Below are 24,192 nucleotides of genomic sequence, written 5' to 3'. Positions count from 1 at the left end.
CTTCGCTGAACCCAACCCAACCCAACCCAAGCTCAAGAGGCGGCAAATAGGTTTTATCCACTTTTTCCTGAGATGTGTGTAAGCAGAACAAAAAAATAATACATGCGCCTTACATGAAAATCATATCTTTCACAGTACAGGGGTGAATTGAGCAGAATGTTGTCTTGTATTCATTTGGTACTTACAGAAACACCTAGGAAGTGTATAAGTAATGACGCTGCTGTGGGATTGTCAATCTTACATAAATGAAGTAACCTTCCACTACCTTTGCTTGCTCTACAGAGATTATCCAGCTTTCACATACGAGGTGGTACTAGGAGCGCACCAGCTGTCAAACTACTCCAAGAACCCTAATGTGATCTCACTGTATGCGAAGCAGGTGATTATCAACCCGGCATACAAAGAGGCCGACTTTAGCGGGGACATAGCTCTGGTAGAGCTGGAATCGCCAGTCCGCTACACAAGACATATCCTCCCTGTATGCCTCCCAGCCACTTCTGTGCTGTTCCAACCTATCATGGAGTGCTGGGTCACAGGATGGGGTTCAGTGGATGGAGATGGTAAGTGACATTTTTGTGTCCAGATAATTGAATGTAGAATTTTTTGCATAATCCTGGTTTCTGTCTGGAATGTTTTAGCAATCATATCTTGGGCTTGGGGTTTTTTGTCTGAAATTAGCTTTCAACAGAATCTAAGGGGTTGACTTATAGCTCGGCAGATGGAGTACTTTGAATCACCAGGGCGGAGTACTCTGCTCCGCCTCCTGTATTTAAAGATGTCCGGTGCTCCTGCAGACATCTCTTACATTTCTTGGAACAGCCATCATGGCAGTTCCTGGAAATGCATTGTAAGTTTGAGGGGTGGATCCGTCAACATGACAGATCCGTATGCCGAACTTACAATTTTTTTTTATTTTCAAAAAGAAAATCCCAAAGCATTCACCTGTGGCATGGGGGTCATTTACAAATTTTCACTGCCCCTTACCGCTACATTCTTCATGGCAGTGAAACCAGGCTATGTGTCCGCCCCCCATTTAATCAGGGGGCGGACACATGACCAAACCTCTGCTGGCCCTGACTCCGTCGAGCTGTCAAAGGTGTGTATTAGCAGCAGAGACAGAGTAACTCCTCCACTGTCATACTGAAGGTCCACCCATTTCTAAATGAAGCAGGTAGAGTTTCACTGGGCAGGAAAGGATACTCCCGCCTTTCCGCCATACTCCACGTCAGGGCCCAAGTCTTTACGCTCGGCGCAGTAGTTTGTCGCTTGATGCCAGGCTGCAGTGCCCTTTTGAGGCTGTCTGTCCGAAACTTCTTACAATGTCTTCCAGCAGGGCTCAGCCACAGTCACTGCTTATATTCAGTAAGTAGATTGAACATTCCCCCATGGTTGAAGCAATAGATGTGGCCAGTTTGAACGCACACACTCACTATTCTATCAGTTTACACAAAATAAAACAAAGAAAAATAGCAATATTTCAAAACCTGAGTTTCAGCCCTAGTACACTTATCTAAGGGGGTACACATAAAATATATAATTCAATGCAAAAACACAGACTATTTTAACCATCAAGGTCTGTAATGAATATTTAATATTGCCAATATATGGGAGAGAAGCGGCTGTAAATGACACTTTAGGTATACATTGCGCACCAAATTTCACATGCGTCATATCTAAACAAAATGTTTAATGTCGTTATTCTTTAATGATGATGGACACATGGCCAAGCATCCAAAAATATTTCCCCAAGCACTTTTTGACTTACATGTGAGATTTTAATATTAGTCTTCACTGTTCCAATTTAACTTCAATGTATACACTGTTCCAATTTAACTTCAATGTATACGTTTTTAAAGGTTACAGGTAATGATTTTACATGTATGAATTGAGTTATAGTCTAAGAGTTCTCGTTTTTATTTCCTACAGCCTATTTAAGTTCTGCATCTAAAGTTTATGATTTCTCTTTATGTGTTTATTTAGCATAATCTACATTTATTTAAAAAATAGTGTAGACCCACCCTATGTGTTCTACCTTCCTCTTCATACCCCTGTTATGTTACCTAAATATCTAAAAAGTCACATCTGGTAGATTCACTGAGCCCTAAGAGGAAACTGACATAATATTGGAGGAAAGGAAAAGCAGCAGGTGTCACTCCCATCATGCTATGCTCCAGTGGAGTTGGAGATTTAGGAGTCAGACGATTTTGTCACAGAACTTCTTTTATCTGCAGATGGTTTGTAGAGCCGCGCACAGACTCCAAAATTATTGCAGCCAAACATAATGGTATTTTATAAACTATTAGAACATGCTTTGTGGTATTCTATTGTAAATCAGGTGAACAAGAATCATCATAATAATAAACACTTCAGCGTTTAAAAATGGAATTAGCATGACAGCTAGATGCACCTCCAACACTGTTCAACATATATTCATATTATTCCCTAACTATATTCAATGTAGCTGGCTCACAGTTTGATGTATCACAATGTGCCAAGTTATGTATAGCTTGGCAGACCAGTTTTCGAGTAGACGTCAAATCAGAGCCCCAATTTTCAACTTCTGTCCCTACCAATCGGCCCTTCTGCTCACCCCACTCCAACTGCTAATGTCGTTTATATTCCTTTCATGCATTCGGCTCTTTACAGCATGTAAGGGGCGTTTTCCACTGAGACCCTACATGGCTGACTCTGCCAGCATGGAACTTGCACAGAGTAATCTGTAAACCAGATGTGTACAGCTGTGCAGCAGATAATCGAAAAATCATTTTCTGGCAACTATAATGAGAACAGCAAAAAGAACATGTCAATTTAGCACCTACAAACTCTGTTAGGCCTTGCATTAGAATGTTTAATCCACATACTGAAATCATTTTAGTGAGCAAATCACAGCAATTTTATCATGTATCAAAGCCTGTGACGTGTGAAATCAGCAAACATGTGGGAGAGGTGTACTCACATACAACACTCCCAAACCTAGACCATCATAGGAGGAAAGATTGCCAGAAGTATCCTAAATCGGTCAGACTGTTATCCATTGTGTAGAAAGTGTTCTGCGTGTCCTACTGTGCTATGCATGTTTCTACTTCATGCAAGGTGTGGTGTGAATGAAGACCATTTTCAATTCTTGAAACTGCCAGCTCTCTGATTGTCACTACAGTGCACATTAATTATCAGAGTGGCAGGGTTGAGTCAGAGGAGTACATCAAGATATCACATTTTGCATATTGAATTATTCAATTGTGATTTTTACATTGAGCCTCTCTCAGTTCCTTGAAAAAATGTGAATCAGTATTCTGTTTTTTTTCTGTTCACTATACTTTATTCAGCTGACATAGGCATAAAAGACAACATCACAGTAAAAACATATTGTTAAAATACCAACAGTACAAATTGTGCATCATTAAGATAAGACAAAAGCCCAGTGAAAAACCAATAAAAACATACAATTCAAATAGGAGCAGTGCAACAATACATCAATGGTGCAATTAATGCCAGAAGGCACTAATCATTTATTTAGACGCTTAAGTGTCTCCTACTTCTAAGGGAGTAATAATAACTGTTACTTGATTATTCCGGCCATAGTCTATTTACCTCATTATAATAAAAAAAATCCATAAATATATTCTACTGATTACAATAAAAATGATTTAATAAAGGTAAGATACACATTTCTGCATACGTACAAGAACATTAAAAACATCAAGTAATAAACAATCTTATTCCAACCCCCTGGGCCCTTTCCAGGTATATTGGAAGCTATTTTAATGACTCCTGTATAACAATTAAAAATCTTCCTATTGCACATACAACATTTTAAAAATCTAATATTCTTGATCCCTATTAATAATTTTATAAGCAATAAACAGAGGTTTTCTGAACTCCTTCCAATTATCCAGGAGCCACAAACAATCCAATACAATATGTGGCCCACTGCATTTAACTTTCAGCCCAAATGTGCACAAGCCCAGTTCCTTTCTCATTGCAGCTTTTATCTTCATATCTGCATTGTTTGGATTAAGTCCAACCCTAAATTTGAATACTGCATTCCCAAGCTTAGGGCTTGGCAGGGACTCGAAATAAGGGAACACATTATCATTGCTCCAGCCTTTTACCAAGAAGTGGGTGGACAGTTTCCTCCCCAAGTAGAGCAAATCCTCCTCTTTAGCGCTTTTATTTATAATAGCGTGTAGCTCCTACTTGGGGATCTGCTACCCTGACTTCCACTGTTCTGGTGCGTATGATAGTCTGACACAGATCCTAGCCAGCATGCGTCTAAATTGGGATGCCCAATTCAGTTTACGTTCCTCTATTTCCCTTTTACAAAGACGTGATATTTGAAGGGTCCCTTCTCTACCCTATCTTTACCAAAAATTCATTGTAACTTGCAGCCCCTGGCAACTGCAGGCAGTAAGGTGACATTCTGCCCTCACAGCCCGGATCATGGTTGATGGTGGAAGCGCAAGGAGCTGTTTCATACATTTACCTTCCTCCAAATTCCAATCCAATTTACCTCCTAAGGATAATACCTCCACCAGTATTGGAATTGTGGGCGGACCACGGCGTTAACGGCTGATAATATGAGGCGTAAAGTTGGCCTTCCATATTTCCGCTTGAACTGTTTTGGGCCCCATACTGAGGATAGTGCCATTGATTTTAATGATTCTATGTGGTCCCTCCAGTTTAATTTAGTATTGAACCACATACCCAAATATTTATATTTTTCCACCACCTCAAATTTGACCTCTCCCAGATGCCACTTAAAGACCCACTTTCCTTTCCCCAGGACCATTATTTTGGTCTTATCCAAATTAACCGTAGGACATTTGTTTAAACAATAATCGTGAAAAAGTCCAATTTCTTTTGCAGATATAATTCCGTCATGTCCAATATCACCAGATCATCTGCATATAGCAGACATGGGATATGGGTCCCGTCCATTTTAGGGCATAGACTACCAGCTTTACGTAACGTATTTGGTAAGTCAGAAAGGAATAATGAACACAACAGGGGGACCTGGACGCATCCCTGTCATAGACCATTCTTTTTCTGTACTTTCTTTAAAGAGGTCCCATGGATATCTAAGATTACCCGTGCCCAATTCTGCAAATGCAATTCCTGGATTAGTGAAAGTAACACCTTGTTGATACCGAGCTGCCCCAGCATCTCCCACAATATTTTAAGATTGAACAAATTAAAGGCATCCCGGAAATTAACAAAGCAGCAAAATAATCTGCCTCATAGCTCACTTGCCTTTTTTAATAATGCCCATAGACTAAGTCAGTAATCTATTGTTGAGTGGCCCTCCTTAAAGTCACCTTGCTCTATCAGAATTAGGTTGTTTTGCTCTACCCAGGCCTTCACTGCGTCTAAGAGTATTTTGGAAAATACTTTCTCCCTCCACATCCAATAGATTAATTAGGCAATAGTACTAGGGCTTGTGTGGCATTTTCTTTTTTTATATATTGGGTTGACTATTGACCTTTTCCAAATCTCAGAAAAATTCCCAGAAGTCAAGATTTTTTGGACTCAATATTGAACTTTACCTTTGTGAAAAAACATTTTATTAGCTCCTTGTCCTGTTCAGGCCTGACTCTGTTTCAACATTTCAGCTCAAACATGCCTTTAGAGGGAATTATTATCTTCTCTCTGCATATTCATAATCCATAATCTCTCTGTGATTGCCTTGTAAAACGCGACCTTGTCTTTCTCAATGGCCAGAGAAAGTGAGTATTTACACAAACATATAGCATCATATTAAGGCTTACATGAGTTGTTTTCTGTAACCATTAATTTATTACTTACATTAAATTAGTTTTTTAGCACTCTATGAATACACAGATTCCCTTTAATTCGTCCTTTAAGATAAAGGATGTGTTTTTCATTTTCAAGAACATTTTATCAGAATAATGTAAATGATTAAAGACACAATCATTGTCATATGGATATTCCTTTGTAGGCAATATCATTTTTATATTATCTTAACCAAAAGTTGCTTTTTTCTTATTCTTTTATAGAGACAGTACAATCAAAAAGATTGTCATGGGAACATACCTGAACCAATAAATATTACCTTCTAATTTTTAGTTTCGATTTAATTATTCATTAAATCTGCTGTCATTACTAAAATATCTTCCCTTGCTGCATATTAACTGGTACATAAATGCTCAATGGCTAATGTTCTATCAAATTAATAAGTGGTGAATTATCCCAAAACGATTGTTACGGAAATATGGGTTACCATAATTATTATATGTGTCTGCAATTCTTAGAAGATTATTTCTCATTGTCTTTTAAGTTACCTTTTTTGTAGTACTATGTATTTCTGAATTTAAGCACAGTTGCATTCAATTCTTCATTTCCTACTATGTTACATTGTAGGTCACTGCATTCCACCTTCCAGGTACCTATGATGCAGGTATCCTTTTTAGTTTAATGGCTATGAAATACATTCGGAAGCTAATCAGCTGCTACTCACCTTTTTCTATTTTTGCTCTTAGGTACATCCAACTGCTTCTTGTGTGTTTTATAACACCAAAGTAAATCACTTATTATGATTTGAATGTTGTTTAATTTCTCCTTTGGGATGTAGCAGGACAAGGAAAGAGGAAGTTAAACTTCAGTAGAATTAGTAACCTTTCAACATATTTTCAAGCATTCACAAATACTTTTGGTGCAACTGACGAATACGCATTGACTTCAGATAGGGCCTTATTTGGAGACCACAGTTAGGTGTGGGTGTTCCCCAGGGCTCAACACTGCCTTGTTGAATCTTTAATGTCTTAATTAGACTGTTGCTAATTATCATCCGATGTTATTAGTAGTGGTTTCAATGTCATGCTGAGGATACAGAAGCCCTGCTAAGAAGTGACCATCCTAAGTTGGACCTTGGTCATTTGGAAAGGTGTTTGACACGAGCGCTGGGATGATAAAGACCTGTTGCATTCTTGATAGTGGGAAAAACGGAAGAACTCTTGTTTAGTTCACACCAAAACCTTATACAATTTGATCTAGTGTTTTTCTTTTCCATGTCATTTAATCACACATCTCCTAAACTCTAAGCAGTACACTTGAGAGTTAGTCATGCCTACCATATGTCCATGGAGGCAATGGTTGTTCCAGTCACAAATATTGTTTGTTATCACATTCTGCAGCTGTGCATGTTAATCAGATGTGTTCCTTCCTCTCTTATTCAAAGCTTTGGTCGATACTGGGTGTACTATGGCAATATCCACTTAATGGCCATGTCCAACTTTAGATCCACCAACTTCAGAGGGCACACATAGTTGGAATTCATTGAGCTACACCAACATCTTTAGAGGATCATGTATTCATGGCACGGGAGGTCCTGTTGTGGTGACTTTTGGAGACATATTATGTTTCAATTGTTCTATGCTATTTCCAGTTGCAGAAAGGAGCTGCCCACTGAAACTTACAGGCCAAAACCTATGCTTACCAAATGGCATGGAATTTAAGGGTCTTCATACCAGTTACTTTTAATTCCAAAGGAATTTTAATTTTTCTATATATTGAAGGGTATAGATTTGGGTGTCTAGATTAGTAAACTCTCTTCCTCTTAATAATAACAGAGAAGAGAATTTAAGTACATTCAAGGCAATGCAAAAAAATATACTTATTTTAAGGCCTCCTAACCTTAGGAATTCATGGTGACCAGTGTCTACAGAAGCGGTCTTCAACTTATGTTCAGAATGGCTGGTCAGGAGAGGTATTAGTGTGGTTATAAATACCATTATCTTTCTACAATTTACTTTCAGTCAAATTCCTTTCCAGGTATATTGTGTTCAATGTCTGGTTTTGTGGCATGGCATTATTTTCATTTCCCCTTAATTTAGTATCAAACTATGCACTTTCCCATATTCTTTGACTAGTGTATCAACTTTAACCTTTGCAAGTTTGAAGTTGCTTCTGATCATAAGTATATCTCCATAAAAAGCATTATTTTAAGCGTATGTTTCAATGTTTCAAGGAGGTTTGTTTTTTTATTCATCCACACAAATGTTGCCAAAGGTTCTAAATTCATATTAAAAAGCGTGGAGGGCAAGCGGTACCTCATCTTGCAATCCTTTCTTTCTTTAAATCATTAGACAGAATATAATTTGTTGAAAGGTCCACTGCAGAGGTGAATATAAATTACTTCAATAATCTTTATAAAATTATCCCTAAAACCACATGGTGAAACATCTTTCTGGTGGAAGCTCCAGCTATCTGTATCAAATGCTTTCTCCACCTTTCTATAATTGATATTGGAGGGTGGACATCCTGAGTGGCATACATTTGCTTAATTAGCTTTTCTGTTTGTTTTGTTATGCAAAATTCCTGGGACAAATATTTCTGATCTTTTCACTTTATTTAAGCAATCATTGATACTTTTACACTGAACTGTAATGGCACTTTTATAATATAGATCAATGAGGGAGGCAGCTACATATGGTTGGAGTTGATGTGATGTTTCATTAGGTTTTAGAATAATCAATATTGGGGCTTGAGTCCAACTTTGTGAATAGCTGAAAGTTCCCATAATCTTTTATGGGGCGAAAGATGCTGCTTTGCCAAGCTTTCATGTGTGCCTTTTCAAAAAGTGGTGTTTGGTTAGATAATTTTTGACCATCATGGTTTTGTATCTTTTACGTACGTTATAAGGTCCACACATATTTGAATAATTGAGCTTGCAACTCATGTTATTGCTTAACAAATATTCAGACTTTTTTCATTGTAACTTAAGCTATACTTAGCAGCTAGCACATCACTAAGCCATTCTGCCTTGCCTTTCGAAAGGCAAAATATATAAGCACACATCAAGGCAAAACTAATGTGATTTGATATGAGCATTGTTAAGAAAATAATACAAATGTGTACGTATGTATGTATAATGTAAGTTATGATTATTGATGCAGTACCTTTCTCTTCGGAACATGGCTACTGGCATAATTATCTGATCTATCTGATGAAAAAGGGGTTAATACCACAATAACTGATTATTTGACTGTGCATGGTTCTTTGCAGACTAACTATTTGATGGGAGGATGACTATAGACAATACAATCTGAGCGTGCGTGATGTATTTATTATCCAAAGCTGGCATGATTACTGGCACAACCACTTAAAATGTACTTGCATGTTTCACTATACTAATTCAACACTAATCCTCTATGGGTCCCGGAGTAGTGTGCTACCCGCCGAAAAAGCGCTTCGGCGCCTCGTCAGGGGTAGTAAGCGCTATATAAATACAATTACAATATAATACAATACAATACAACAGACTATACATTCTGTAAACAGTGATTTGTTGAGTTTTTTTGTGTTTGAGATGTGTTTCAGGGTTTTCTGGTCTGAGAATTGTGTTACAGGCCTTGACATATGCATTCTGGAGCACAGGGTTAAGGTAGGAAATGGGAAATAGGGAATACTATGTAGGAATTTGACAGTCAGTTATAGCTTTAAAGGGAGTTTTTGGTCATGTCAAGCTCAGTTAATTGCTTGCTGAGCAAAGCTTTCCTGTGCAACTTAGAAGTGCTGCATCGTCGATGTTAGATTGGCCACAAAAGGGTACCAGAGCTCCACTTCCTCTGTATTAACGGAAATCTTTTATGCGGGCAGCTGGGGAATATACCATCATACGGAAACTTGTAATCTGAGACTCAGTGGCATTTCAGTATCAGTATTAGCATTCTGACATCTCAAATCGTTGTTACTGGTTAGGGAGTCTAGCATCATTCAAGTAAAGTTGTGCTGTGATCTGGAGCACAGATATCATATTATGTTGTCATTGATGAGTCTCCCAGAAATCAGATGCGAGTCAAACTTAATGAGCATATTGATGTACCTTGGTGATGCCTTTCATATGAAGCATCCTTGTGTATTCCAATGATGTGTCGGACAAGTTGCGCACTGTGATGTAGTGAGAGGAGCAGTTGCATCTGCCTAAATCAAAACAGTGCATCTGCTCTAATGAATGGGAACACCTTACCATCTTAAAGAAATTTCTAGTTAGGTGATACTGCTCAAGGGAAGAATTGATGGTCATACCTGGGGATATGGCTTGGTGAGAATTAATCATGTACTGTCAATACAGCTCTTGGTCTCCTCCAATCCTTTCTAGCTAACAGGCAACAAAGAGTGGCGTTGGGCACGTTTATATCCAGGCCCTTCTCTCTGCCCTGCGGAGTCCAACAGGGCTCCGCACTGAGCCCAACATTGTTGAATCTTTATGTCACACCGCTGGCTACACTAATCAAAAAATCTGGCTTCTCTTTAGCCTCATACACAGATGATACTCAAATGTGGTGTCATTGGCGAACATGAGAACAACTCTGGCCTTGAATTTAGAACGTGCATGAGCAATGTATATAATTGGGTGGACAACAATTGTCTTAAGCTGAACGCTGTAAAAACTGAGTGTTATCATTTTTGGCAACAATCCATCATTTTGGACGCAGGAATGGTGGCCTCTTGAGTTAGGCCCTCTCCCAGAACCAGCAAATAAAGTAAAAACCTAGGTCTTTGCTGGATAAAGAACTGAAGATTAAAGATCAAGTAAGTAAAGTCACACCTGCCTCATCCTGCTCTCTTAAGGCTTGTAAAACAAAAAGAATAAGTTTTGCCATCAGAGCTTTTGAAGACAGTAATCATTGCACTGATACTCTCAAGGGTCGACTATTGCAATAGCCTATATCTTTATCTTGCATTAGGATCTCTGGATAAGCTTCAGACTTTGCAGAATGTGGCTGCTTGTTTTCTCTTTAAAATTCATAAATTTGAATCAGTCAGAGGAGCCATCAGGAAACTCCACTGGCTCTCTGTTAAACAACGTGTTAGGTTCAAGGCACCTTGCCTGGCTACAAATCATTGCAGGGACCAGGGCCAGCCCAGTTCAAGGAAAGGCTCAAATGGTATACCCCAGGGAGGACGCTACAATCAGGATCAGCTATGAATCTTGTAGTACCCTTCTTGAGGAGGGCGACCCGGGGGGGGGGGGGTGGGGGGGGGGGGGGTGGGGAGCTTTTTCAGGACCACAGCTTTAACCTGGAACAGCCTACCTTTGGAACTTAATGCCGCTGCTTCGCTATTTATTTTTAGAAAAGCCTTGAAAACGTGGCTTTTCTCTCAGGATTAGGAGATATTACAGTATTTGCAAGGACCACCTCTCCTGGAGCTGTACCCGTTTCTGTAGCGCCAAGATGACCCCAGGCAGGAGTTGCTCTTTATAAATCACTCTCATTCATTAGTTCATACTGTGGCATATCTGATCAGTACCACACATACTTGTTAAGTACATGCCTCTGTGAAGATCAAGTTGGACTGGAATAGTTTGACCAATGCATACTTTTATTATGTGTCTGATCAATGATAGACAACCTGGACGCAAGTCAATCAGTTTACTTCCTGTGTTACTGGTGACACACAATATTATGTAGAGTCACTATGTAGTCATTCAATTTGTTATTATGCAGTCTATTGGCAATGTGCATTATTTCTTGAGCATTTGTTGTATTTTTTATTGTAAATGGTAATTGATAGGCTCCAACACACAAAAGAGGATGTGAAAAATGCTTGTAAAAAGCCTAAGCTGTGGCAGTTACTCTAGGTAGCATTCCGACCCATCATTTGTTCCCACAATGCCATCTCAGCTTAGATCCAGCAAATCAGCCATGGTCCTGAACCAACAGGGATAGTACAGCCTGAATGGACAAGCCAGGTCGTCAGAACCAAAACACAAGCAACCCAAGACCAGTTTTGCCCTATATGAGCCTCTACAGCCGGTGCAGCTTGTATCCAGTGGCACAGTGAACATGGGACCCACAACTGGGCATACATCTGTCCACTTGGGGAATGCCAAACACACACAAGTTGATGAACGGAATGCTTGCAAATAGTCTAGTCATGCCACCTCACTTTGGGCCAAGTAATATGCAAATCAGTTTTGACCCTAGTCCAATAGGACAGTGCATCCCGATATTCAAGGCCAGGTGCTCCCTGAACCAGAACACAAGCAACTCAAGACCGCTTTGCCCTGATTGAGGATCATCAGTCAAGTACTGCTTGTGCCAGTGGCTCAGTGAGCACTACTGGAGCAGGGTCAAGACTAATTTCCATATGGCTGGGTCCAAACTGATGTGGCATGCTGTGCAAAATAATGATGAACTGATAAACGGCCCAGAGTAATTACCAGTGGATGAGATTAATTCGAGCATTCTATCCCTAACTAAGTGCGACGGATAAGCCCAGACATGGATCCTGTGCTCACTATGCCACTGGAACCAAGGTACATCCAACTGACAATCCCCAATCAGGGCAAAGCCGGTCTTGGCTTGCTTGTGTTCTGGTTCATGGCAGACCTTGATGTGACCATGTCACAGCATATCTCATCAAGGGCCTAAAGAAATATGATCACATCACCCCCATCCTGATGGAACTCTATTGGATCCACTTGCCGGCCCGTACCATGTTTAAAACCAGTTGCATCATTTACAAACAATCACAACCAGCACCTCCACTTATCTTGAAGATAAACTCACCATCTCTGGTGGTTCTCAACACATCAGACTGCAGACCAACCCTATATAAAGCAGGGCCCGACACGGACACGCAGTGACACGCCGAAGGCAAGCCTGTCTGCGCCCGTCCGCACCTGACCGGTGCCAGCTGCTACGACTCCACCGCTAATATACTCCAGTAAAGACCTAAAAGATTTAAACAAACCTCATCTTAGACCCTCCGACACATTAGAAGGAAACATCAGTAGAACTCAAGGTATATCACGCACAATAGGCCCCACCTCATCTAACAAAGTCCAAACATCTCACGACTCAAATCATTTCAGAAGCCCCAAACCATTAAGTGCCATCTACCTTAACGCATGCTCACTTCTGAAGCATTCAGTGGAGATGTGGAGCCTCATAGACATGGAGACACCTGACATCTGTTTTGTCACGGAAACCTGGCTACATGAGCACGCCTCCACCGATATACAGATCGCCTTTCCACCTCATTATAACAGAACCGAAGTGGACAGGAAAGAGACAAGAGGAGGAGGTCTACTCATAGCCGCTATCACTGGCCTGACCATTACCTCTTTTTTGAAACTATAAGTTCATGCCAATTAGAATTATGTATCTTCAGGATAGAAGGCCTAACTGGGAGCACCTGTAGGGGAGCTTTAATATACTGACCTCCCGGTCCTAAAAGCGATTTTTAGACAAACTACTGGAGTTAATCGCTTCACAAATATTGGCCTCTGACTCTTTTTTCCTAATAGGTGACTTTAACTATCATGCCTAGATACTGTCGAACTCAGACACAGATCAGCTGATTACAAATATGAACATATTTGGGCTGACCCAAGTGGTAACAGGTCCCACCCATAATGCAGGCCATACGCTTGATCTCCTTTTTTCTAACTCTCCAGATATCACTGTAGAACTCCCCACTCCATTGCTATGGTCAGATCACTATTCAATAAAATTTGTTATCCCAGTCCATCGGATCAAAGAGGAGCCTAGAAGTGAACTAATATGGTGAAGGTCTTGGCGCAAAGTCACTCCATCTCTGTTTTCAAAATATTTTAGTTTACCCCATCCAAGCCAGAAGGAAAACCTCAACCTTGCGGCAATTGCCTTTGATAAGGCCATTACGATTGCACTAGACAAAATCGCCCACCCTCACTAAAGTCAAAGTAAAATCTAGGGCTGCTCTCTGGTTCACGGAGCAACTAAAGATAGTGAAGCTCTCGTGCAGAGCAGAAGAGTGGAAATGGAGAAAAAGCAAAGATATGACAGACAGCGAAACATATAAAAACAGCCACCACAGCTATATGGAGGAAATCAAGCAAGCAAAAAAACTATTCCTTCTAAACCGAATAGACAAGGCAGCGAACTCCTGCAAGGAGCTCTACAGAATCCTAAAAGAATTCACAACTCCTCCCACTCAGTCACTAACCCCTAATTCCCAAGAATGAACTGATTGTCTTTCCAAATTTTTTGAAGACAAAATTGCTATAATTCATCACTCCTTTCCATCCCAAATAATTAACGACCACTCAGAAAATGCGTCTAGCTTGTCCTCAGACCTCCTCTGCACCTTGCACGAATTTGCTAATTTTAACATCGAGTCAGGGGTAACTGTCATGCAGAAAATAAAGTCAGGGTCCCCCACTGACACTGTCCCTCCTAAATTCTTCCCAATTATCGCGCTAGTGTTATTGGAAAGTCTAACCAACTTATTTAATAAATCACTATTGGAAGCTAAATTCCGAAATCATGGAAAGCTGCTAGGGTTAGACCTATCCTAAAAAAAAACACAGCCGATCCTAAACTCTGCCTAGACTATTGTCCTATTTCGCTGCTTCTCTATTTTGGGAAGATGCAGGAATCATTAGTAAATTAACAGCTTGTCACATAGAGAAGTGTGGCTCACTGGTTAGAGGAGGCAGACCTGGAAACAGAGGTCAGCCCGGGACCAGGGTTTCAATTCCCGGCTCGGCGGGGTCTTGAGTCCTAAAATGTCCATGGACTCAACAATTCTCGCTCCGGTGCCTACTCGATTCACGGGTTCACACTCTGCGACTCTGGGCAATAGCTTGCTTAATCTCCACAACGGCCCCTCGCGGCGGGATGCCTGGCTTTCACCTTGCGGATACCCTGCTGGGGTTATCTCACAGTCGAATACCAGGACGGGTTCCCTAAGCAAGCGCTTAGAAACCGCTCGGTGATTTGCGCTATATAAATTCCTGTACATTTGCATTTACATTTTACATATCTAGAGAGCTATGGGCTACTGGATCCCTCACAGTCGGGTTTCAGGGCTGCCCATAGTACAGATACGGGGGAAACTGGGGAAGGCTTGGGTCCTGTCACTGACCGGCCTGGACCACTATTCCATAGAAAAACAAAACAATGGCCGGGCAGTTTTGAATTTGTGTCAAAGTACACAGACCTAGTGTCATAAATCACTGGGTAGGACAACCATTTGTGTTGATTGACTTTTTGTTTTTATAAAATATTTCATGCAAAAGATTCTTTGGCATCAAAAGATACAACACAACATTCATTACAAAATGCAAATACAAATTCAGTGAACTCAGAAAAAATTATCAAAACACAGTGTGTAAACAAAGAAATTGTCATACATGAATAACATGGACAACTGAAGAAAGGCCTCAAATTAATCACTTTACAGAGGCTCCAATCCTGGATACGAAATCGACAAGGGGACTATTGTGTTAAAAAGACCTCCTTGTTACAACCATCACAAGATACACAGTAGATACTACATCAGGTGCTTAGGCTAGGAAAAAACATAGGGACAGTTCAACAATTCCAGAGTGTGTTTAGTTGAATCCTAGCGTGCCCTAGCAATTAGGTATCTTGGAGGTGAGAACGTCGACGCGTTTCGAACCCAATACCATTCGACGGGTTCTCCTCAGGACTTGGACTGGGGGGTTGTTGTCACTGTGAAACAATTAAGACACGGTGTGAGTGAGGGGGCTCATTTCAATAGGCTCATTGCATGGACTCACCCACTTCAAAATTAAAAAGTACCTTATTTGTGAGGTGGAAGGGTCACTCCCTGCGGGAAGAATGAAATGCGAGATTTACGTTAGATACAGTCTGCCTGTGTTTTAGATGTGCTGCACACGGATTGTTTAGGTAAAATCAAGGCGTACCTTGACAGAGGGCGGAGTTGCCGCTGAACAAGGATGCGGTGCCGGCCGTGATCGGTAGTTCGGTGTGTAGATCTGAAATCTGGAGAGAGGATTTTGAACTTAGTATCACTCTCGTTGCCAAGAATATACGCTGGTATTACACTGAGTGGGAGAAAGAAATCCTACCTTTTTTAACAAGGCGATTTATTCAAATTGAGCGCGTGGGAGGCGGCGGCCGCCGCACGGGCTGGCGTGCTGTTGAAAAAAGGGAGCAAACATTTAGACTAGCATTAGGGTGGTCGTGGTTTAATGCATGTCCAAAAGGGGATGCATATCCTAAACGGGTAACTTACTTCTCGGCAGAGAATACGAGCCGTGACGGTCCGGCACACAGTGACTTCAGAGAGACAGCTTGTTGGTCAAGGGGGCGTGTCTCCCTGTATTTAAACAGCCTGTGGTCCCAGTGCATTGTGGGATTTGTGGTTTTTAACTACGGCACAAGGTGCGCAGCACAAGACTGGTTTCTCGTCTACATAGGATGTGTAGACTGGTGAATCTCCTATCACCCTTATTCCCGAAGATTTGGTACAGTGCGGTCACAAAAGTAGCAACGGCATAAGCAGACTGACAATACGAGCAGACAGTTCATTGACAGACTGCTGAGTTCAGTCAGATCATTCAGACCTGACGCGGCAGTGGCAGTGCGAACAGACAGTTCATTTACAGATTACTGAGTTCGTTCAGATCATTCAGACCTGACACGGCAGTATCAAATTTGAGGATGAGGTAAGCCTCTTTCTGTGCCAGTCTTGCATCAGGGTCCCCTCCGGCACCCGGGACATTTTTTATACTCGCCAGGATGGTCCACTTCAGGTCGTTTGCGCCATGATCCTTTTTCAAAAAGTGCGATACCAGGGGCACAGTGAGTACTTTGTTGTTAATTCGAGATTTATGTTGAATTATCCGCTGGCGCACTTCTTGTGTTGTCTTCCCTATGTATATTTTGCTGCAGGGACAGGTTATGGCGTACACTGCGTATTTTGTTTTACAATTTGTAAAGTCCTCATGGCGCCAGTGTTTTGTTCCATCAGTGAAATGAGTGCCTTCCATCGTCAAACCGCAGACTGAACATGTTCCACACTTGTGGTGACCTTTGACTGGGCCTAAGCACCTGATGTAGTATCTACTGTGTATCTTGTGATGGTTGTAACAAGGAGGTCTTTTTAACACAATAGTCCCCTTGTCGATTTCATATCCAGGATTGGAGCCTCTGTAAAGTGTTTAATTTGAGGCCTTTCTTCAGTTGTCCATGTTATTCATGTATGACAATTTCTTTGTTTATACACTGTGTTTTGATAATTTTTTCTGAGTTCACTGAATTTGTATTTGCATTTTGTAATGAATGTTGTGTTGTATCTTTTGATGCCAAAGAATCTTTTGCATGAAATATTTTATAAAAACAAAAAGTCAATCAACACAAATGGTTGTCCTACCCAGTGATTTATGACACTAGGTCTGTGTACTTTGACGCAAATTCAAAACTGCCCGGCCATTGTTTTGTTTTTCTATGGCATAGTACAGATACAGCACTGGTGGAGGTAATAGACAACATTAGACTAGCTTTGGACAAACGTCAGTCAACAATTCTTGTCCTGCTTGACCTTTCCGCCGGTTTTGACACCATCTCCCACAGCATTTTAGAACATCGGCCCTTGGAGATGGTGTCAGGGGAAATGCCCTAAAATGGTTTAAAAGCTACCTAACAGACCAAGTTACAACGGTTCAGGTGGGAAACACTGTTTCATGTAACAGACCGGTCAAGATGGGAGTGCCACAGGGCTCCATCTTGAGTCCGACTCTTTTTCATCTTTACATGACTCCACTGGCCAAGGTGATCAGATCTTATGGTTTTGTTGTTGTGTCGTATGCTGATGACACACAGATCCTGGTCACTCTTGGACCAGATCCATCAGAAACAAAGCAGTGTTTAAAAAATGTATGTCCCATATTGACAGGTGGATGAATACAAACCATCTTCAATTAAATGGAGACAAGTCGGAGATCATGCTCTTTTGCAATGCTCACGAGCATTGATCTCATGACAGGTGGCCCCCGAACCTTGGCCCTTGTCCAACATCCAAACCGACGCTACGAAATTTAGGTTTTCATATGGACAGCCAACTGTCTATGAAAAGTCAGACCAATCACATAATTGGCTCTTGTTTTGGAGTGATGCGAAACCTGCGAAAGGTCTTCAAATGGATTCCGAAAGAGGCCAGGAAACCATTAGTCCAGGGACTGATAATAAATTGCATGGACTATAGAAATGCCCTGCTGTCCTCAATCAACGAAGGCCTTCTCACAAAACCCCAGATTTTGCAGAATACTGCGGCCAGACTGGTTCTGAATCTCCCGCCAAGATCTCTACATTGGCTTCCAGTCAGACAGCAAATTTTATTTAAGACTCTCTGTCTCACACGCAAAAGCATGTACGGAAAAGGCCTGGGGTACTGGTCCAAAAAACTACATTGGTACCAGCCTTGTAGATCGCTAAGATTGAGCAATGAATCCCTTCTTACCCCTCTCAAAATCTGCACTGCGAGAAACAGAGGAAGGTCCTTTTCCTATCTTGCTCCTGTCTCTTGGAAAAAGCTTCCCTTGAATCTACGTACTATCCCAGATCACAACCATGTGCCGAGTGATATGTGCGCTGTACAAATGTCCCTGATATGATTTGATTTGTAAAAAAGAAAAAAACAAAGCAGCAGGCCTTTTCCATGTATGTATTCAAGATCTAGAACAACATCATGTTATCCATCAGAACCGGTTCAATGCTGCTCCAGTTAAAGACTCACTTCTTTAAAGAACACTGCATTACAATGCATTAACTGTCCATAGCCTTGCTTGTATTTGGCCCTGAACCTTGCTCTGCTGCCTTATGACTAGGTTTGCACTATACAAATGCCATGCACATACATACACACAAATAAAGCTCGCTGCCTCCCTTCATGGTCTAAACTGTTGGGCAAAAGTCACCTTTCATTGGCTTGTTTTCCAGCTCTTGACCTCATGATAGTCTACATCCTAAAATTCAAGGGGTTCATAATTTAGCATCACCAGGGCAACAAGAGGATGTTATCAGAAATTACTCAAGGAAGTATGGAGACCCTGTCTGCCAATTACAGATATATGGTGAGACAAGCCAGTTAGCTATGCATCTGAGTTTACCATGCACTGCGGAGTAGAAAGTAAACTAGTTGCTGTAAGAATGAAGACAGTGCTTCTTATCCAACCTTAAGCGATCACACAAATGAGCCTACATTATCTATGGGTACATTTAGGATAGGGTTGAAGTTACAACTTTACAGAAGCACGCCCTGTGTTGGCTCAATAAAATAAAAACTTTGGGCCCCTGCACTTATTTTTGCAGTGCTTCATCCTCTCTTTGTCGATTCAAGAATGCCAAATCACTGGATCTAAAAAAAGCCTCCAAGTTCGTGGACAATATCACCTCGACATCTCTCTCCATCTTCCGCAGTTCTTTCCCCCACACATTTGAGTTATCTACAGTATCAGATATTCTACACTCAGTTTGATCAATATGCCAGCTTGTCCCAGATACTCCTTCATGTCATCCATTCTAATTGTTAAAGTGTCAATCTTGTCATCCATTCTTTGTTAAGTGATCAGCAGCTCCAACAGGAAATTTTAACCTATGATTCATTGTGTACATCAGCATAATGTTCGGAAAATGATTCCAGATCAGGGGCTGAGTTCAAGTCAACATCCCTACGAGGTATAGTAGAGTTGAATGACAATTAAGCCTGTTTTGGGTAATTCCTACCCATCTTGGCAGGTTGTGAAGGACCTCTGGTATCACAGAAAATGAAGGCATACCAGCCAAACACATCTCCTCACAGTACAGAAGACAGGTCCTGTCTGCAGATAACAGGATACACCACACCGGAATAGGCCACAGCCAGAAAGTAGGTACAACTACCTTCCCATACGGACACTGCAGGAGATTAATAGCCACCTCAGAAACTTCTAAACACAGGTTTCAACACTCCCAAAATTAGGAGCCTCACCAGGCAACACCACAACATGGCCATTACTATAAGTGCAAATACAACAAAAGGCAGCAAGACACACCTACAATAATTCAGGGCAAGGACACGCCCATTAGGTGAGGATAGTGGCAGATATTGCCCATACTGCCAAGTATGCCAGTATATTAACATCGCAAGGTGCACAGACAATGACAGGCTCCATAGAGATCTCTTCATATTACTAGCAATCATCTCAGAACACTAAGGGCCAGATGTACAAAGCTATTTATTGGTTGCAAAGTGTGTGATTATCGGAATCGCAGGGTTTGTGACCACCAAATGGCTTTTACAAATATACTAAACCCATTTTGCAATTTGGTAACTTGTTACTAATTCTCAAAATGGGGTTAGAAATGCATTACAAATTGCAAATTAGATAGGGGCTTGTTTAGGGAGTCCCTTCAAATTCCTATTTTCAGTGGTATGTATCACTGGTTCAGTCGCAAACCATTGATAAGTCACCAACTTCTTGAAGAAGGTGGTAACCCATTTGCAAAGAGGATGAGATTCCCTTTGTGAATGTGAAAAAAGTTTGTAGGACGTGAGCCGTAGACCCGGGATAAGTGCGAACTCTCAAACAAACTTTCTGTACAAAAATAACATTGTTTTTTCAAATGCAGTCCTGTTTCCTTTAAGAAAAAACTCACTGCATTAAAAAAAAGAAAAAATTAACTTTATGTAAAATACGATCACATACTTGGTAGGTAGTCCGTTGACCTCAGTATGCCACCATCCCTGTGATGGCATCAGTGGGAGTAAGGTCCAATTTGAAACCAACTTCATTAATATTCATGAGGTAGGTCAGATGTGCGAACCTCTCCGAATGGTGATTTTGTGAACTAATCAATTAGTACATAGGTCACTTCGCAAAATCTGATTTCACTCTCTAAAAGCCAATGTACAATTTGTTATCACTTTTTGCAAATTAAATGCTAGTACATCTAGTCATAAAAAGATGGGCAGACCAACATCAGTCCCCACGGTAAACATCCTTTACGACGCAGTGTTTACACCGCGCGTCCTTTACTACGCAGCCATTACAACGCAAGTCGTTAATACGACTTGTGCTGGAGGGTGCTCTTGGTAAAGGAATAGTTTGATTTTCTATTCCAACACCTTCCCTACTGTTATGTGGGCTGGAGTTGGAATAGAAAATTAAACTAATCCACAATCCAGCGCCCTCCAACGCAAGTCCTTGTAATGACTTGCGTTGTAATGGCTGCGTCGTAAAGTACCGCGACGTACATCCATCCCCACAGTGTACAGCCTCTGCAGCATTCAAGCGCAGGAAAGCCCCCTACCTGGGTTAAGTCTGACAAAGGAGCATACTAGATCGAGTGGGCAGCAGTACAATCTCTAATACCTTCAGCACTGTTGGCAGTGAAAGCACACCCTCTCAGCCAGGTGGTCTGTCACACCTGACAGGCCGGTTAGGTCTCCAGAGCACACTAAGCCGGATGCAACAATGAGGCCAAGGCTGAACTGGGAACCAAATTCAGCCCTAGCAAATTTTGAAAGACCAGACATCATATTCCATGTAGCGACCAAGCACAGCAAGCAAGCTTCACCCCTGCAAGAGAGGTTTAGAGGGTCCCCTTCCCAACAAATGTGGGTAAATATACAAATATGGCTCTTTTTACAACACATTTTTCATTATAGAACTTAGTTTCATTATTGAATTGATGTATGGAGACTGGAGATGTCTACGTGGCTCAATGAATGAATGGATAGTTGGTTGAGTGAGCAGTGGGTGGATGAATACATTCAAGAATGAATGCCAATTAATAAGCTACTTTTAGCTATATGGTTCATTTGGTCAGTGGAGAAGTGTGGCTCAATGGTTAGTGCGGCAGACCCTAATGCAGAGGTCTGGCCCGGGACCAGGGTTCAATTCCCGCCTCGGCTGGTCTTGGCGGATCTTGGGCTCATAATTCCTTGGACCTGATTTCTCGCCTCGGTGCCTATTCTAATCATGGGTCCCATGCTGCAACTCTGGGCAATAGCTTGCTTAGTCTCCACAACGGCCCCCACAAGCGCTGGGGATGCCTGGTTGCACCCTGGAGATGCCCAGGAGTGGACATTTCACGGGGGAAAACCAGGAAGGGTTCCCTAGTGGTATGAGTACAGCGCCAGGACACTCAGGAGTATCAGTGCGCTTTACAAGTACGGCTACATTTACATTTAATGCAGTGACCAAAGGCAGGTGCTCTGGTTTTCATTTTAGCTTCTGCATTAAAACATCATCCGTCCCAATGGCTACAACCACCAATCCTAACAATGTAGAGACCGGATGTAGTTAACACAATGCACTGATTTAGCACCTCAAAGAAATAAACACAAAATATTAAGCTTTGGGAGAGAGAAAGAGATGTAAGGGACGAATTGCACACACAAAATCAGGAAAGTTTGCATTGATCCTGGCTACCACTTGAACACACTGTGGGCACCTAGACAATTACTTTTTTACAGTGCCTCCTTTTCCTCCATCATCAGATGAAACATCAGTTCAGGGTCTGCACTGCTCAAAAATTAAAAACTATAATGTTGCTCCATCTATAATAACACCCTAGGCCACATGTAGGATGCAAAAGACAACTGATACTATGTTTTGTTCACTAATAGCATCTTCGTGAGGTTCGTGGCAAAGCGGCATACGTGTTTCTAAGTTCGTGATTGGAATCACTTCTAACAATTGTCCCTCAATGCCATGGTATAATTTAATAAACCAAACTGAAATGCTTTGCGATAGCCACATGATAAATAAATACACTGTTTTTAAATCTGAAGTGTTTCAATTTCTTCGATCCGGCAGGAAGAAGATGAAGCATACATATATATATATATATATATATATATATATATATATATATATATATATATATATATATATGAAGAGCAAAGAGCGCAAGCGCTTTAGGAGGGCTCAACCGTTTCAACCTGACCATCCGGCCCTTCTGTGGCTCCCATGCGATGTCTAAGTATCGCCTCTAGATTAAAAGTAGGTCCGACGCGTTTCGGGGCCAGAAAGCGCCCCTTCTACATGGACTGGATTGCGAAAAACACCAAGCTCACTTTGTGATGAACAAAACGTTTTATTTGAACAAAGGGCGTTGTCCGCCCTAGGTGGGTGGAGTTACGACACCAGGACTTCTGGGATTTGGAGTCCGTACAAAGTGAGAAGTTGTGATGCCCTTTAGTAGGGTGGTGTGTTTCCAGCATGGTTATTGTCCGTTAAATCCTATAGTAGGAGAGGAGGGAATCCGTAGACATCGCTGTTTTAAAAAAAAAGGTTGTCATGCTGTTTGGGCGACGTCTTCCCGCTTGTCCCAGCCTTCAAAGACAAAGGTGTGTGTACTCCCTCTGAAGTGGAGCCCCTCCTTCAGCCATGGCGGGCCGCGGAAATCTGAAGAGCAAAGAGCGCAAGCGCTTTAGGAGGGCTCAACCGTTTCAACCTGACCATCCGGTCCTTCTGTGGCTCCCATGCGATGTCTAAGTATCGCCTCTAGATTAAAAGTAGGTCCGACGCGTTTCGGGGCCAGAAAGCGCCCTTTCTTCATGGACTGGATTGCGAAAAACACCAAGCTCACTTTGTGATGAACAAAATGTTTTATTTGAACAAAGGGCGTCGTCCGCCCTAAGTGGGTGGAGTTACGACACCGGGACTTCTGGGATTTGGAGTCCGTACAAAGTGAGAAGTTGTGATGCCCTTGAGTAGGGTGGTGTTTTCCAGCATGGTTATTGTCCGTTAAATCCTATAGTAGGAGAGGAGGGAATCCGTAGACATCGTTGTTTTAAAAAAAAGGTTCTCACGCTGTTTGGGCGAACGTCTTCCCGCTCGTCCCAGCCTTCAAAGCAAAGGTGTGTGTTCTCCCTCTGAAGTGGAGCCCCTCCTTCGGTCATGGCGGGCTGTGGAAATGTGAAGAGCAAAGAGCGCAAGCGCTTTAGGAGGGCTCAACCGTTTCAACCTGACCATCCGGTCCTTCTGTGGCTCCCATGCGATGTCTAAGTATCGCCTCTAGATTAAAAGTAGGTCCGACGCGTTTCGGGGCCAGAAAGCGCCCTTTCTTCATGGACTGGATTGCGAAAAACACCAAGCTCACTTTGTGATGAACAAAACGTTTTATTTGAACAAAGGGCGTCGTCCGCCCTAAGTGGGTGGAGTTACGACACCGGGACTTCTGGGATTTGGAGTCCGTACAGAGTGAGAAGTTGTGATGCGCTTGAGTAGGGTGGTGTTTTCCAGCATGGTTATTGTCCGTTAAATCCTATAGTAGGAGAGGAGGGAATCCGTAGACATCGCTGTTTTAAAAAAAAAGGTTGTCACGCTGTTTGGGCGAACGTCTTCCCGCTCGTCCCAGCCTTCAAAGACAAAGGTGTGTGTTCTCCCTCTGAAGTGGAGCCCCTCCTTCGGCCATGGCGGGCCGC

General features: G+C 41.8%; 1 protein-coding gene across 3 annotated transcripts in view; it reads left to right on the top strand.

Annotated features, from left to right (window-relative positions):
* The window catches only part of LOC147703659 (serine protease 27-like), a 337,557-nt gene that overhangs the window by 143,745 nt on the left and 169,620 nt on the right, over nucleotides 1–24,192 (top strand). For all 3 annotated transcript variants that reach the window (XM_086931995.1, XM_086931996.1, XM_086931997.1), the window contains exon 5: nucleotides 283–560. In XM_086931995.1, the coding sequence (XP_086788121.1) occupies nucleotides 283–560 (278 nt within the window). The remainder of the gene's footprint in view (nucleotides 1–282; nucleotides 561–24,192) is intronic.

Source organism: Lissotriton vulgaris, chromosome 7 (assembly GCF_964263255.1).
Source record: "Lissotriton vulgaris chromosome 7, aLisVul1.2, whole genome shotgun sequence".
NCBI classification, from domain to species: domain Eukaryota; kingdom Metazoa; phylum Chordata; class Amphibia; order Caudata; family Salamandridae; genus Lissotriton; species Lissotriton vulgaris.
The sequence above is the reverse complement of the archived record's forward strand: the minus strand, read 5'-3'. Positions and strand labels throughout refer to the sequence as shown.